The sequence below is a fragment of the Haematobia irritans genome, chromosome 2 (genome assembly GCF_050003625.1).
Source record: "Haematobia irritans isolate KBUSLIRL chromosome 2, ASM5000362v1, whole genome shotgun sequence".
Classification (NCBI taxonomy): Eukaryota; Metazoa; Arthropoda; class Insecta; order Diptera; family Muscidae; genus Haematobia; species Haematobia irritans.
This window is the reverse complement of record NC_134398.1, coordinates 162,552,027-162,568,671: the sequence shown is the minus strand read 5'-3', so window position 1 is coordinate 162,568,671 and position 16,645 is coordinate 162,552,027. Positions and strand designations below refer to the sequence as shown.

The following is a 16,645-nucleotide window of genomic DNA, read 5'->3' as shown; positions in this document are numbered from 1 at the left end:
AATTCCACCAAAAATGATAGATATTTTACTGGTTGGTAGATTGGTAGAATACTTGATGTTTTGGTAGATGTTGCAAAAGGTTTCTCTCCAATTAAGAGGTACAATTTTCTATAGGAATAAAATTTTTACAAAATTTTCACATAGAAATAAAATGTTGACAAAATTTTCTATAGAAATGAAAATTTGCAAAATTTTGCTATAGAAATAAAATTTCCTACAGAAATAAAATTTTGACATTATTTTCTATAGAAATAAAATTTTGAAAAAATTTTCTTTAGAAATAAAATTTTGACAAAATTTTCTATAGAAATAAAATTTTGACAAAATTTTCTATAGAAATTATAGACTGCAAGATGGTTGGGAGCCACCGTGGTGCAATGGTTAGCATGCCCGCCTTGCCTACACAAGGTCGTGGGTTCGATTCCTGCTTCGACCGAACACCAAAAATTTTTTCAGCGGTGGATTATCCCATCTCAGTAATGCTGGTGACATTTCTGAGGGTTTCAAAGCTTCTCTAGGTGGTTTCACTGCAATATGTAACGCCGTTCGGACTCGACTATAAAAAGGAGGTCCCTTGTCATTGAGTTTAACATGGAATCGGTCAGCACTCAGTGATAAGAGAGAAGTTCACCAATGTGGTATCACAATGGACTGAATAGTCTAATTGAGCCGATACATCGGGCTGCCACATAACCTAACCTAAGATGGTTGGATGGACGCACGTTTCGGAATTACCACATTTCTCATCAGCATCCTCTACTTGCAGCAATACTATCAACCAATTATCACAATAAATTCGGGTAGTTCACTAAACCCAAAGTGAACCACACTCGAATCTTACGAAAAAGGTTTATGATAGTTGGCGTCTGCCAAAATAAATCTTTGTACAAAAATCTCTCTTTTCCTTTTTTTTTTTTGAAATAAATAACATTTTGGCAAAATTTTCTATAGAAATAAAATTTTTACAAAACAAGTATATACAGCCGTAAGTTCGGCCAGGCCGAATCTTATGTACCCTCCACCATGGATTGCGTAGAAACTTCTACTAAAGACTGTCATCCACAGTCGAATTACTTGGGTTGCGGTAACACTTGCCCTTGGAAGGGTATCTTAAAACTTCTTCTAAATTGTAAGTTAGTCCATACGGGGTATACATTAAACAAAAAGAAAAAGGCCGATTAAATACGCATATGATTCAGTTTGACAAAATTATATAGAACTAAAATTTTAACAAAATTCTCTATAGAAATAAAATTTTGACAAAATTTTCTATAGAAATAAAATTTTGACAAAATTTTCTATAGAAATAAAATTTTGACAAAATTTTCTATAGAAATAAAATTTTGACAAAATTTTCTATAGAATTAAAATTTTGAAAAAACTTTCGATGAAAATTATGACAAAATTTTTTATAGAAATACAATTTTGGTAAATTATTTTTTGCAAAATAATGACCACATATTGTGTGATTGCCATTGGCTATATATAACTATAGACCGATATGGACCATGTACACGGCAGATAGGGGCCATATACCAGAAGACTGTACCAAATTTCAATCGAATCGGATGATTTTTTCTCTTGCAAGAGGCTCCGGAGTTAAAATCTCGGGATCGGTTTATATGGGGTCCATATATAATTAGGGACCCATACTGACCAATTGTTGCATGGTTATTAGAGACCATATACTAACACCACGCACCAAATTTCAACAGGATCGGATGAATTTTGCTCTTCCAAGAGGATCCGGAGGTCAAATCTGGCGATCGGTTTATATGGGGGCTATATAAAATTATAGACCTATATGGACCAATTTTTGTATGAATGTTAGAGACCATATACTAACACCACTCACCAAATTTCAACCGGATCAGATGAATTTTGCTCCTCCAAGAGGCTCTGGAGGTTAAATCTGGCGATCAGTTTATATGGGGGCTATACTTAATAATGGACCGATATGGAGGAATTTTTGCATGGTGTTTAGAGACGTACACCACGTACCGGTGTATATGGGGGCTATACGTAAACGTGGTCCGATTTGGCCAATTTTCAATACCGTCCGACCTACATCAATACCAGCTACTTGTTCCAAGTGTCAAGTCGATAACTCGTTTCTTTCGAAAGTTAGCGTTATTCCACAGACGGACGGACGGACATACTTAGATCGACTGAGAATTTCACCACGACCCAGAACATATATACTTGATGGTGTCTAAGAGCAATATTTCGATGTGTTACAAATGAAATGACTAAGTTAATATACCCCCATTCTGGTGGAGGGTATAAAAATGTTGACGAAATTTTCTATAGAAATAAGATTTTCCCAAAATTTTCTATACAAATAAAATTTTTACAAAATTTTCTATATAAATAAAATTCTGGCCAAATTTTCTATATAAATAGAATTTTGACAAAATATTATCTAGAAATAAAATTTTGACAAAATTTTCTCTAGATATAAAATTTTGACAAAATTTTCTACAGAAATAAAATTTTGATCAAATTTCCTATAGAAATAACATTTTGACAAAATTTTCTATAGAAATAAAATTTTGGTAAAATTTTCTATAGAAATAAAATTTTGGCAAATTTGTCTATAGTAGTAAAATTTTCCCAAAATTTTCTATACAAATTAAACGTTGACGAAATTTTCTATTGAAATAATATGTTGACGAAATTTTTTATAGAAATAAAAATTTTCCTAAAATTTTCTATAGAAATAAAATTTTGACAAATTTTTCTGTAGAAATAAAATTTTGACAAAATTTTCTGTAGAAATAAAATTTTGACAAAATTTTCTGTAGAAATAAAAGTTTAACAAAATTTTCTATGTAAATAAAATATTGGCAAAATTTTTTACAAAAATAAAATTTTGACGAAATTTTCTATAGAAAAAAAATGTTGACAAAATTTTCTATAGAAATAAAATGTTCCCAAAATTTTCTATAGAAAAATGTTGACAAAATTTTCTATAGAAAAAAAATTAACAAAATTTTCTATGTAAATAAAATTTTGACAAAATATTATCTAGAAATACAATTTTGACAAAATTTTCTCTAGAAATAAAATTTTGATAAAATTTTCTATAGAAATAACATATTGGTAAAATTTTCTATAGGAATAAAAATTTGACAAAATTTTCTACAGAAGTAAAAATTTGACAAAATTTTTATAGCAATAACATTTCGACCAAGTTTTCTATAAAAATAAAATTTTGACAAAATATTCTTTAGAAATAAAATTTTGACAAAATTTTCTCTAGTAATAAAATTTTGAAAAAAAATTCTATAGAAATAACATTTTGTTAAAATTTCCTACAGAAGTAAAAATTAGACAATATTTTTTATATGAATAAGATTTTGACAAAATTTTCTATTGAAATAAAATTTTTACAAAATTTTCTATAGAAATAAAATTTTCACAAAATTTTCTACAGGAATAAAATTTTTACAATATTTTCTATAAATTCAATATAAAACATTTCCTTGGAAAAAAACAACATTTGTTGATACTAGTCACAAAAATTTGATCAACAACTTAAAAATAACACTTTTTTAATTTGGTAAAATTTTCTTCAAATTTTGGTAGATTATTTTTGGCACGAGTGGCAACCGTTGCTGGGAAACCATCCTTAATTAAATTTAAACAATTTTCATATTTTTTAATTGAACTTTAAGTTTTCTACACTAGGTTTACGGCTTTTCCGACATATGCAAAATTCACAGTTTTCAACCCTGACCATAACTCGTGCCAATGGTAGTCAATTAAAAAAAAAATTAAACTGATTCTAAATAATTTGATGTTATTTCTGATATTTTGGGATTTTAATAAAAGTAATAATAGGGCTTTACTTTGTTTCATTACATATCATATGTTCCTATAAAAACCATACACTCTGCAAAAAAAAAAAAATGAGTATCTTAATTTTTCGACAACAATTCCATAAACATATAAGTTCTTATTGCATCACGGTATGAGGCTACGTACATAATACTAAATAAATTGAGAATTTTTTGATTTTATTTTGTTATTCATTTATATAGCCAACTCTTGCCTTTAATGCATTTAGTAAGAAAATAATCATAAAATATCTTTAGAAATATAATATTAAAATTTTTTTTTGCAGGAGTATTGTCTATAAAATCTTTGATCTGTGATTTTAGTTCATGAAATGTTGTTTATATTAAAGAGAAGAAGGATGTATGTGATATGTTTTCTTTTTTTTTAACTTTAAATAAATATTTATATATTTATCTTGTCTGAATTATGTAGGTGACTTTTGCCTTTTGTATTCTCTTATAAAAGCAAAACATATCAATATTTATATCATCAAAAGATATACAACCAGAAGGAAATCACAAATAAGGACATGTAAAGGGAATATCAATTTGTAAGCTCAATAGGAAAAAAAATTCTAAAAACATTTCCAGACACCCCCTACGGATAAAAATGCGACATAGAGAAAGATAAAAAGTGAAGTGAAAAGAAAGAAAAAAGTTAACAAAAAGGATTTCTATTTCCAAAGTAGAAAACTCAGCCCAACACTAGATATGATAGAATAGAAAAAAAACTTCAATTCATAGCCACAACTGACACTAAAGATTATTTATAATCCTTTTTGAAATGTACGAGTTTATCTTTGTGTGTGATGGTTGTGACGGTGTGTGTATTGGTCAGAGTTTTTGTGGCTACACTTCAAACTATTCAAACCTCATTCAACATTCTTGAGTTAGTGGAAGTGACACTTTAGAATGTTGGAAATATTTCACTTTCTAAATATGAATGCACAAATGCGTTCATCCTTTATTGTGGTTTTTCCTTTACCTACCCACAACATTCCTTTTTGCCATGGCGTTAATATTTCATATGTGTGTCGGTGTGTGTGTGATGTTTGCTATCCTAAATGTAGATTTTTGTCTTCTAATTCTTCCGAGTTTCTTCATCATCGTTTTCTCTGCATTATTTTCAGTTTTGCGTGATGAATTTCGTATTGAACCACAAAATACCCGCATAGCTCAAGGTGATACAGCTCTGCTGGAATGTGCTGCACCACGCGGAGTACCCGAACCTGTGGTCCTATGGAAAAAAGGCGGTAATTTTCTCGATATGGAATCATCGAAGCGTATACGCATTGTAGATGGTGGCAATTTAGCCATTCAGGATGCCCGTCAAAGTGATGAGGGTCAATATCAGTGTATAGCAAAAAATCCTGTTGGTATACGAGAGTCGGCAATGGCCACACTGAAAGTTCATGGTGAGTACAAATGGTTGATTAAATTGTGATAAAAATTAAACCTATTTGTGTTTGGAAATGGTCTATAAATGTTAGGTTTTATTTATAATTTAGGGGATTTTTGGGAAACGAATAAATTGACTAAATTTAAATTCGATGTTCGGTTAATTTTTTGAACAATGAAAATTCGAATTTTAAATTGAACTCTAGTTTTTTTTGTAGCCTGCAAACATGGATGTTATAGATTTTTTATACCCTCCACCATAGGAGGGGGGTATATTATCTTTGTCATTCCGTTTGCAACACATCGAAATATTGCTCTAAGACCCCACAAAATATATATATTCTGGGTCGTGGTGCAATTCTGAGTCGATCTGAGCATGTCCGTCCGTCTGTTGAAATCACGCTAACTTCCGAACGAAACAAGCTATCGACTTGAAACTTGGCACAAGTAGTTGTTATTGATGTAGGTCGAATAGTATTGCAGAGAAGCAAATTTCATCCGATCCGGATGAAATTTGGTACAGGGTGTTATTATATAGTCTCTAACAACCATGCAGAAATTGGTTCACATCGGTCCATAATTATATATAGCCCCCCTATAAAGGGTGATACGGTCAAAATTTGTGTCAATATAAACTTGACGTATTTCTTTCAAGTTTGCATTTAAAAAACACCCCTCATTTTGAAGGTGTGTGTGTGTAGAATGTTGCTCCTATTTTGATTTTGGAATTCACTCTTCAGTTGTCAAAATGCCGTCCAAGCAAGAAGACCAGCGTATCAAAAGTTTGCTCGCGCATCGCGAAAATCCGAGCTACTCGCACGCAAAGCTGGCAAAATCGCTAAAAGTTGTCAAATCAACCGTTACAAATGTAATTAAAGTGTTTGGGGAATGTTTGTCGACAGCCAGGAAGTCTGGATCGGGGGGAAATCGAAAACCGGAAGCCGCTGAGACGACAAAGAGAGTTGCCGGTAGTTTCAAGCGAAACCCTAACCGAGATGCCGCAAATAAGCTGGGTGTATCGTCTACAACCGTGCATTGAGCCAAAAAACGAGCCGGACTATCGACTTACAAGAAGGTAGTGACTCCAAATCGCGATGATAAACAAAATACGACGGCCATAGCGCGATCCCGGAGGCTGTACACGACGATGCTGACGAAGTTTGACTGCTTGGTAATGGACGACGAAACCTACGTCAAAGCCGACTACAAGCAGCTTCCGGGACAGGAGTTTTATACGGCAAAAGGAAGGGGAAAGGTAGCAGATATTTTCAAGCACATAAAACTGTCAAAGTTCGCAAAGAAATATCTGGTTTGGCAAGCCATCTGTACCTGTGGCTTGAAAAGCAGCATTTTCATAGCTTCCGGGACTGTCAACCAAGAAATTTACGTGAAAGAGTGTTTGAATAAACATCTGCTGCCTTTCCTGAAAAAACACGGTTGTTCCGTACTGTTTTGGCCGGATTTGGCATCTTGCCATTACGGTAAGAAGGCCATGGAGTGGTACGCCGCCAACAACGTGCAGGTGGTTCCCAAGAACAAGAACCCTCCCAACACGCCAGAGCTCCGCCCAATTGAGAAATACTGGGCTATTGTCAAGCGGAACCTAAAGAAGACCAAAAAAACAGCTAAGGACGAGCAGTAGTTCAAGGCAAACTGGCTTTCTGCGGCAAAGAAGGTGGACAAGGTGGCTGTACAAAATCTGATGGCAGGTGTCAAGCGTGAGGCCCGGCAATTCGGATTTGGAAAAGCGAAAGCCTAACTGAATATTTTTCCTGAATTTTATACTAATTGAACTTGAAGAATAAATTTAATTTGATTTTTTAAATAAACGATTTCACCGATTTACACGCGTTTTCCCTTGACCAAATTTTGACCGTATATCCATTTAGGCCATGTGTAATATCATCCGACCTACATAAATAACAACAACTTGTGCCAAGTTTCAAGTCGATAGCTTTGTTCGTTCGGAAGTTAGCGTGATTTCAACAGAAGGTTGAACGGACGGCGCTATATCGACTCAGAATTTCATCACGACTCAAAATATATATGTACTTTATGGGGTCTGAGACCAATATTTTGTGTGTTACAAACGGAATGAAAAAGTTAATATACTTATTTAATTTAACTTTATATCACTTCCGTCTATTCTTATCAAAATATTAGCACATATTACAAAACTTCTCAGATTGTTTTTTCTCTCCCTTTAACGCCATAACATTATCTACAAAACATTTCTTTAAAATGTATTTGCAAAAACCAAAAATAAATAAATAAAACAAATCACCACAATTATATTCTATTGACAATGCTCTACAAAAGAGCCTAACATTCATATAGATAATGTGTATATTAATGGTTTTATATCCTGTTTCCGTTGCGATAACATCCGGTTTTTTCTAACACCACACAAGAATCTCTCAAAATGGGTTTTTGTTTTTTGTCTTTATTTATTTTTTGTTATACCGCCAAGCCATTTAATATTCCAATTTTTTTTTAATTCGTTTTTTATTCTCTCTTTTCCCCATGATTTTTTCCAACAGTGAAACCATTTATAATACGTGGCCCCCATGATCAAACAGTTTTGGAAGGTTCATCAGTGACATTTCCATGTCGCGTTGGCGGTGATCCAATGCCTGATGTTTTATGGCTGCGCACAGCTTCAGGCGGCAATATGCCATTAGGTAAGTTTTACAATCCAAAATGACACCGTCATCAATGGTTGGCAAGAGCCTCCTAAGGTTGGCACCTACCGCAACACCTAGTGCTTCATGTGATGCCTTCTCGCTCACTCTAAGCCATCCTTTGGTTATTTAGGTTAAGTGCTGTGATGTATTACAATCGATTTATTTTTCAAACCACCATACACGACGAGATATCTAAAGAGGAAGAAATGAAGTGCCACCTTTACATTTCACATTCCATAATACACCTGAATGATTACACAGTGGAATTCAAACATGGATTTAATGTGAACAAAAAATAAGATTTTATTTTTTATTTAGTACTAGCTACCATATGAGGATTTTAATATAAACAAAAAAATGGAGTGGAACATTTGGCGGGGCCAAGTTTTACATACCATGATGAAAATAGTATATATTGACATAATGTATTCTTTTGAGCTACTCAAAATTAAAATTTAGATGATAAGTTTTGTAAATAAGAAGCCCGTCGGGACGATTTTTGCTGTGAACGTGAAGTGTTTGGTATGAAGAATATCCAAATGTGTACAGCGTAATATAGGTCTAGTGGAAACATTTTACATACGCATCTTGAACTGCTGAATTTAGTACCAAAACGTGGTTCACATCACTGATGCCAATTCCATTGCCAAAAATCTTTACTTTTTAATTTCATTGTTCCAAAATGTCGAAAATAACATCCCAGCAAATAATTTCAAGTTATTCTTAAATCACAACTTTAGAAGCACTTTCAATAATGTTGATGTTCTTTATTTTAACTATACAGGAAGTTATTTAATTTAAATTAAATTAAAACTTGTTTTTTTTTATTTAATTAATGGGCAATTTTAACTTATTTTATTTTTAACATATGTTATTTTTGACATACGTTAAAAACAAAATTAAAGTTAATAAAATGGAACAAATTATTTAAATTTTTTCAAAAAAAAAAAAAAAAACTTTTAAATATATTTTAGAAATATTGAAAATGTATTAAAAATCATAAAAAAATTTGTTAAATATTTATTTATAAAAATATCACAAATTTTTTAATTAAAATCCAAAATACTGAATTCGGATAGCATCTTAAGAGATGATGCAAATTCAGTGCAACGGCTGTTGCTATGTGGACCACAGTCCAATGACAAGCCCATGTTATGTTAAGGATTTTGAATTTATTCTTAATTGAAATTTCTCTTTTGAAGAATGTTCCACTGTCTCTTACATGACATCAAGAAAACTCTCTCAAATCGCAAAGGGTACATTACCATAACCCTGTATAACCTGTCTCATTTTCAAATATATGAGAGTTTTATTGCAAAAAATATAGGTGGCCATGTGAATGTTAATGTTCGACTGTGTATCCCAGTAGGAAAAAGCGTCGTGTTTCAGTCATTATAAAGTACCTTATTTAGGAGCCAGTAGTGATGCCACACAAATGCAAACTCTATTTCAAAATAACATTGGGTGTCATTGGGGGCCAAGGCCTGTCCCTCTCACTTCAATATATAGTCCTTATATAATGCATGTTCTTATTAGGAGAAAAAATTACCTTTAATAAGGCCTTCTAAATAAGTTGTCTTGTAAGGTCTTGGAAAAAAATAAAAAAAAAATTGTGCTATTTTTAGATTTATTGTTTTTGTTTTTAATGGTTTTCCCCAATTGCTTAATGTATGTTGACATAGAATTTATTGTTATTACTATTTAATTTTACCTTTATAAAATTTCTTCTGAAAGCGGTGTCGAACTCACGACCATTGACTTCATAAGCGCACACTCTACCCACTCGGCTACGATCGGCTGTGCTTTGCACAGAGCTAAAGGCTAATTTAAATGTAACACACATAAACACATTATCCTCCGCATTCCATGAGAGCTGTGTTAACAGGTCTGTTATTAGAAACGACAACATAATGAATAGTGATGCTGCTCTACCAAAGAAACATTGTACTTCCAACACTCCAGTTTTTAGAAACCGAAAAATATTCACTACTCATGATTCTCTGCATTGCACAATCAGGGGCTTTCTAACGTCTAATAGCGGCATATTAAATTCGAAAGCATTGTTAAATGTTGTTGACCAGTTACTAGCAACAGCAATGTAATGAGAACAAAATCAAAAAGTCAAATTAAAAAAAAAAATGCTTTAAACTTTATTAAATATTATATATTAATATACATACTCGCAATTTAATTATACCCTGCGCCATACTGTGGAACAGGGTATTATAAGTTAGTGCATATGTTTGTAACACCCAGAAGGAGACGAGGTAGACATATGGTGTCTTTGGCAATAATGCTCAGGATGTTTCCCTGAGTCGATATAACCATGTCCGTATGTCCGTCCGTCTGTCCGTGAACACATTTTTGTGATCAAAGTCTAGGTCGCAATATAAGTCCAATCGCCTTCAAATTTAGCACGTGTTCCTTTTTTGGGTCAGAATAGAACCCTATCGATTTTGGAAGAAATCGGTTCAGATTTAGATATAGCTTCCATATATATATTTCGCCCGATATGCACTTATATGGCCCCAGAAGCCAGAGTTTTGGTGCAATTTGGTTGAAAGTTTGTACTAGGAGTACAATTAGTAGTATAGTCATGTGTGCCAAATTTTATTGAAATCGGTTCAGATTTAGATATAGCTCCAATAAATATATTTCGCCCGATATGCACTTATATGGACCCAGAAGCCAGAGTTTTATCCCGATTAGCTTGAAATTTTGCACAAGGAGTACAATTAGTAGTATATGATTACAGCGGCCAATTTTTTACTCCGATTTAGTTGAAATTTTGCACAGGGAGTATAAATATCATTGCAGCTGTGCGTGCCAAATTTGGTTGGAATCGGTTCAGATTTAGATATAGCTGCCATATATATGTTTTTCTGATTTCGACAAAAATGGTCAAAATACCAATATTTTCCTTGTAAAATCGTCTCTGCTTAGTCGAAAAGTTGTAAAACTGACTGTAATTTTCCTTAACTTCAAATACATATATATCGAGCGATAAATCAAAAATAAATTTTTGTGAAGTTTCCTTAAAATTGCTTCAGATTTAAATGTTTCCCTTTTTTTTACTAATATTGTGTTCCACTCTAGTGCATTAGCCGACTTAAATTTTGAGTCTATAGATTTTATAGAAATCTATCAAATTCTGTACAGATCGAGTGATATTTAAATGTATGTATTTGGGACAAACCTTTACATATATCCCCCAACACATTTGACGGATGTGATATGGTATCGAAAATTTAGATCTACAAAGTGGTGCAGGGTATAATATAGTCGGCCCCGCCCGACTTTAGACTTTCCTTACTTGTTCTTAACATGTGATTAATTATGTAAAATAAATTTTCTTGAATTTGTCGAAAAATATATATAATATTCAATATAAATAATCTACATTTTCTAAAATTAACGAACAATTTTCTAAAATTAACGAACAATGGGTTCACTTTTTTCTGTGACATTTGCCCTGTAGTGATACTTTCATAGAAAAAGATACCTCTTATTGCTTAAGACTTAAGAAAACATTTAATTTCAACTTCATCCAATGTAAACTGTAATTTCAAAAATTTTACGCCAGAAATAATAAGTGTCATTCGTTTTTAAATGAAATAATTTGAATAAAAAACAAGCCTTCTCGTGAAAGTTGAAATGTCATTAGTAGTCGTTCCGCTGTTGGGCTTAAAATAGACATTATAATAAGCTTGATTTGAGAAGCGAATGGGCAATGCCTATTGAATCTTTTCGTCTTTAGAAAATTTTTAAAAACACAGATTATAAAGCACCTTATCATGTAAGCTATGTTGGAAGTTTCATTGACGCTTTTATAATGCGTATTTTGAGCTCTTATAAATGCAGGGCCCACGAATTATCCGACTGGGATGTTATTCTATCTCCCGCATATCTGTGGTAGCTTAGGGCTTTAGATGAATAACATACAAGAACATGAGCATATATAAGAGTGGGAGATACAGAGAGGGAGAGCAAAAAAAAAAAACCAAATTTGCCACAAAATGTGTGTGACACAAGAGTTATTGGTGTGTGAGATATGCAAAGGCAACGTGTGACAGATAGAGTTGAAATGTAGAGGAAACTACAAAATAATTGTGTATGTGATTTATGGTCTATGTGTTTTGCAGTAGGAGAAGGAGGCTGCTGAACATTTTTCGTGAATTTAGATTATTCATCCGAGTTATTATATAGTAAATGGTTAGGGTATGCCATCCAAAAATTATTTCATTGTTGGAAGGTTGGAAATGATTGTCCTTCATCATTTTGAAACAAGGCGACTTTTCGTGCAGAGAAATAACAAGTCGACGAAAATTTGACAAATAAAATGTTTGTGAACATTATAAAACAAAATAAATAAATTGCCGATTTTAATATCAAACACTATTATGTTAGAATATAATACATGGACATGTATATTATATGGAATACATATAGTGGATATACGCAATTTCTTGTCAACCTATCTTGTCAATCACAAGGACAGTTCATATAACTCATATAGAGTACACGCAATAAAATAATTCTATCGTCCCAAACGAAATTTTAGATAAACAAATATCGTTTCCCACTATAAGAAAATTTTTATATACTTTTTGTATTAAACGTTGATTCTGCTATAGAATATAAAAACAATTTCATAAAGACTATCCAGAGATGGCCCGAGTAGCAATGTTTTTTTTTTGCTTTCTACTGTCAAAAAGTTGTAAACGTCGATAACATCATATACTTTTATAAATAGTAATAAGCGCAGTTAATGTCGAAAATGGGAGCCACCGTGGTGCAATGATTAGCATGCCCGCCTTGCATATACAAGGTCGTGGGTTCGATTCCTGCTTCGACCGAACACCAAAAAGTTTTTCAGCTGTTGATTATCCCACCTCATTAATACTGGTGACACTTCTGAGGGTTTCAAAGCTTTTCTAAGTGGTTTCACTGCAATGTGGAACGCCGTTCGGACTCAGCTATGGAATCGGGCAGCACTCTGTGATAAGAGAGAAGCATGTCCGTCCGTCTGTTGAAATCACACTAACTTCCGAACGAAACAAGCTATCGACTTCGGTATTGAAAATGGGCCAGATCGGTCCACTTTTACGTATAGCCCCATATAAACGGACCCCCAGATTTGGCTTGCGGAGCCTCTAAGAGAAGCATATTTCATCCGATCCGGTTGAAATTTTGTACATGGTGTTGGTATATGGTCTCTAACAACCATGAAAAATTGGTCCACATCTGTCAATAATTATATATAGCCCTCATATAAACCGATCCCTATATTTGGTTTGGGGAGGCTCTTGGAGGAGCAAAATTCATCCGATCCGGATCAAAATTTGAAACGTGGTGTTAGTAAATGGTCTCTAACAACCGTGCAAAACTTGGTCCACATCGGTTCATAATTATATACAGACCCCATATAAACCGATCCCCAGATTTGGTTTGCGGAGCCTATAAGAGAAACAAATTTCATCCGATCCGGTTGAAATTTGGAACATGGTGTTAGTATATGGTCTCTAACAACCATGCCAGAATTGGTCCATATCGGTCCATAATTATATATAGCCCCCATATAAACCGTTCTCCAGATTTAACCTCCGGAGCCTCTTGGAGCATCCGATTCATCCGATCCGGCTCAAATTTGGACCGTGGTGAAATCTGGTAGATTGCGCTAGTATATGGCCGCTAACAATCATATAGTTATATATAGCCGATCCCCAAAAATAATCTACCAAAATTTTATTACTATAGAAAATTTTGTCAAAATTTTATTACTATAGAAAATTTTGTCAAAATTTTATTACTATAAAAAATTTTGTCAAAATTTTATTTCTATAGAAAATTTTGTCAAAATTTTATTTCTATAGAAAATTTTGTCAAAATTTTATTTCTACATGGCCGCTAACAACCATGCCAAAATTGGACCATATCGGTCTATAGTTATATATAGCCGACCCCCAAAAATAATCTACCAAAATTTTATTACCATAGAAAATTTTGTCAAATTTTTAATTCTATAGAAAATTTTGTCAAAATTTTATTACTATAGAAAATTTTGTCAAACTGAATTATATACATATTTAATCGGTCTTTTTTGATTTAATATATACCACGTATGGACTTACATACAATTTAGAAGATGGTGTTAGAGGTTTTAAGATACCTTGCCATCGGCAAGCGTTACCGCAACCCAAGTAATTCGATTGTGGATGGCAATGTTTAGAAGAAATTTCTACTCAATCCATGGTGGAGGGTACATAAGCTTCGGCCTAGCTGAACTTACCGCCGTATATACTTGTTTTTTATTTTGGTTTGAAATTTCGAAGAAGTTTAAAAATCTTAAAAATCTTAATGGATATTGTTTTTTATTAAAATTCCTGTACTTTAATTAATCTTGTTGTACAGGATATACTTAAATAAATAAATAAATAAATTTATGACAAAGAATTTTCGATACATGTATTCCAAACTTTTTTCTTTGTGTGTCAATAAGTGCTAAAGGTGTTTCCAAAACATATGCATTAAATATTGTTAATACATAATGTTAACATTTAACGATTAAACAAAAGATATATTTATATTCTAATTGTTGTATTTGTAAAATAAAATAATTACTTTTGTGAAGGCAAAAACGAATTCTATAGAATCATGGGAATAAAGTAAGGTATTTGTTTAATAGCTCTGCTTGTAAAAATAATTCGGGGAATTTTTTGTAATATAAAATCTATATGACGGTTCAACCTATACACAAAAACAAATATGTTTCCTAAGGAATAAAAATAAAATATTTTCCATATTTTTGTGTAACAAGCTGGAAAATGTACAAAAATTGAATTTAATTTTGTTTTCCAAATGCTATTACATACACACTAGGTTTTTATAATTCAATAAAAATGTTTAGCAGAGTGTAAAAAGTGACATAAATTTCCGTTTGGTTTACTGTGATAGGACAAGATTTAACTGTGCATATGCAAGGATATTATAATGGTGATGTAGGTTAATTCTACAATTGGAGATATGTGTAGAGCTATGAATCCATTTGGTTGAAAATTCAACTCTCTCTTCTTCTCTAGAATTTCACTTAAGTCGGTTAAAATTGTGGCCTAAGTAGCCTAAGACATGTATTTATGTATGAAATCGGGAAAGTGAAAAAGATATATAGAAGTAAATAACAATCGATTTAGTATGTTTCTAATATAAACCTTCTATATGTGAGTATGATTAAAAATAAAAAAAAAACTTGTTTGCCTTATTTGAAATATTCATCAAAACATAAATATTTTGTGGCAAAACAAAAAAAATTGTTCTAAATTGAATTGAAAGTGATTGACAATGAAATCAGACATATGCTGTCAATACACGAAAAAATGAGAGAGTATATATAAGTAAATACATTTAAATGGTATTCGATTATTAAATTTAAGAAATGTTATTAAATGTATGTTATGTGTATGTCGATTGACAGTTTATAAAAAAAAAAAAACAAAACTTTTTCAATTCACAACAAATGATCAAGTCAATCAAGATATTTATTTACTTTAAATATTGAAATTAATATTGATTTCCCAGCAAAAAAAGCGTTGCCAAAAAAGTAGTGGAAATGTTTTTTTTGTTTTTTTTTTTTTTTGATCCGGAAGTGGTGCCAAATTGACGCAAAAGCAATGAATTTAACATGGGCTTGTCATAGGGCGGATGTCCACCATTTCAACAGCCCCTGCACTGAATTTGCATCACTTCTTAAAGTGTGAGGTGAATTCAGTGTTTTGGATTTGAATTAAGAAATTTTGTGATATTTTGACAAATAAACAATTTTTAAAATTTATTATGATTTTTAATGCATTATAACGCTTGTCTGGAACTTTTGTGATCAAATATTCTCAAAAATTAGAAATTTTTCTACAAAGGATTTAGCATTTTTTTCGGCAAAATTTAAATAATTTGTACTATTTCTACCATATAATTCTTAATTTGTTTTTAACCTATTTGAAACACACACAAAAAAAATTCCCATTAAATATATGAAAAAAGCGAGTTATAAAGAAATTGACTCAAATGAATTGACTTCCTGTGCAGAACATCTTTGGGAAAGAATTTTTTGTAGTTATTTTAAAGTTGTGCCTTGAGAAGAACTTCCAATTTTTGGGTTGGTATATAAATAAATTCAATATTTCATATTTAATTTATTTTTTAATTTTTAACTCCAGTCAGTGCTTCATTTGTATATTACAGTGCTGTCTTATTACTTGGTTTATTGGCAAAATAAATAGTGCTGTAAAGAACCAATGAAAACGGTCGGAATTGGTGCAGATTCGAAGCAAATTCATTTTACACGACTTAGGATTTCTCATTAGTTCGATAGATATGATGATATATCAACATTTCAGAATTTTTTTTGAAAACAATTATGTACAGCCGTATCTTATGTACACTTCCTCCAACCTAGATTGCGCACAAAGTTCTACTAAATACTGTATGTACCCTACACCATGGACTGCGTAGAAAGTTCTACCAATGATACGGTCGAATTACTTGGGAAGTAGTAAAACTTGTCGATGACAAGGTCTGTTAAAGCTTCTTAGCAGATAATGAAGCCGCCGCGCCGCTGATTTCAGTAGCCGCCTCTTCTTCTCACAATTTAGTCTTCTAAATTGTGAGTTAGTCCATATGGAGTCTATGATAGAAACAGAAAACTGTCTAAATACCTATATAAGCCAATTC

General features: G+C 32.2%; 1 protein-coding gene across 2 annotated transcripts in view; it reads left to right on the top strand.

Annotated features, from left to right (window-relative positions):
* robo3 (roundabout 3) overlaps nucleotides 1-16,645 on the top strand; it is a 410,915-nt gene that overhangs the window by 347,253 nt on the left and 47,017 nt on the right. For both annotated transcript variants that reach the window (XM_075296773.1, XM_075296772.1), the window contains exons 4-5: nucleotides 4,970-5,254; nucleotides 7,778-7,918. In XM_075296773.1, coding sequence (XP_075152888.1) covers nucleotides 4,970-5,254; nucleotides 7,778-7,918 — 426 coding nt within the window. The remainder of the gene's footprint in view (nucleotides 1-4,969; nucleotides 5,255-7,777; nucleotides 7,919-16,645) is intronic.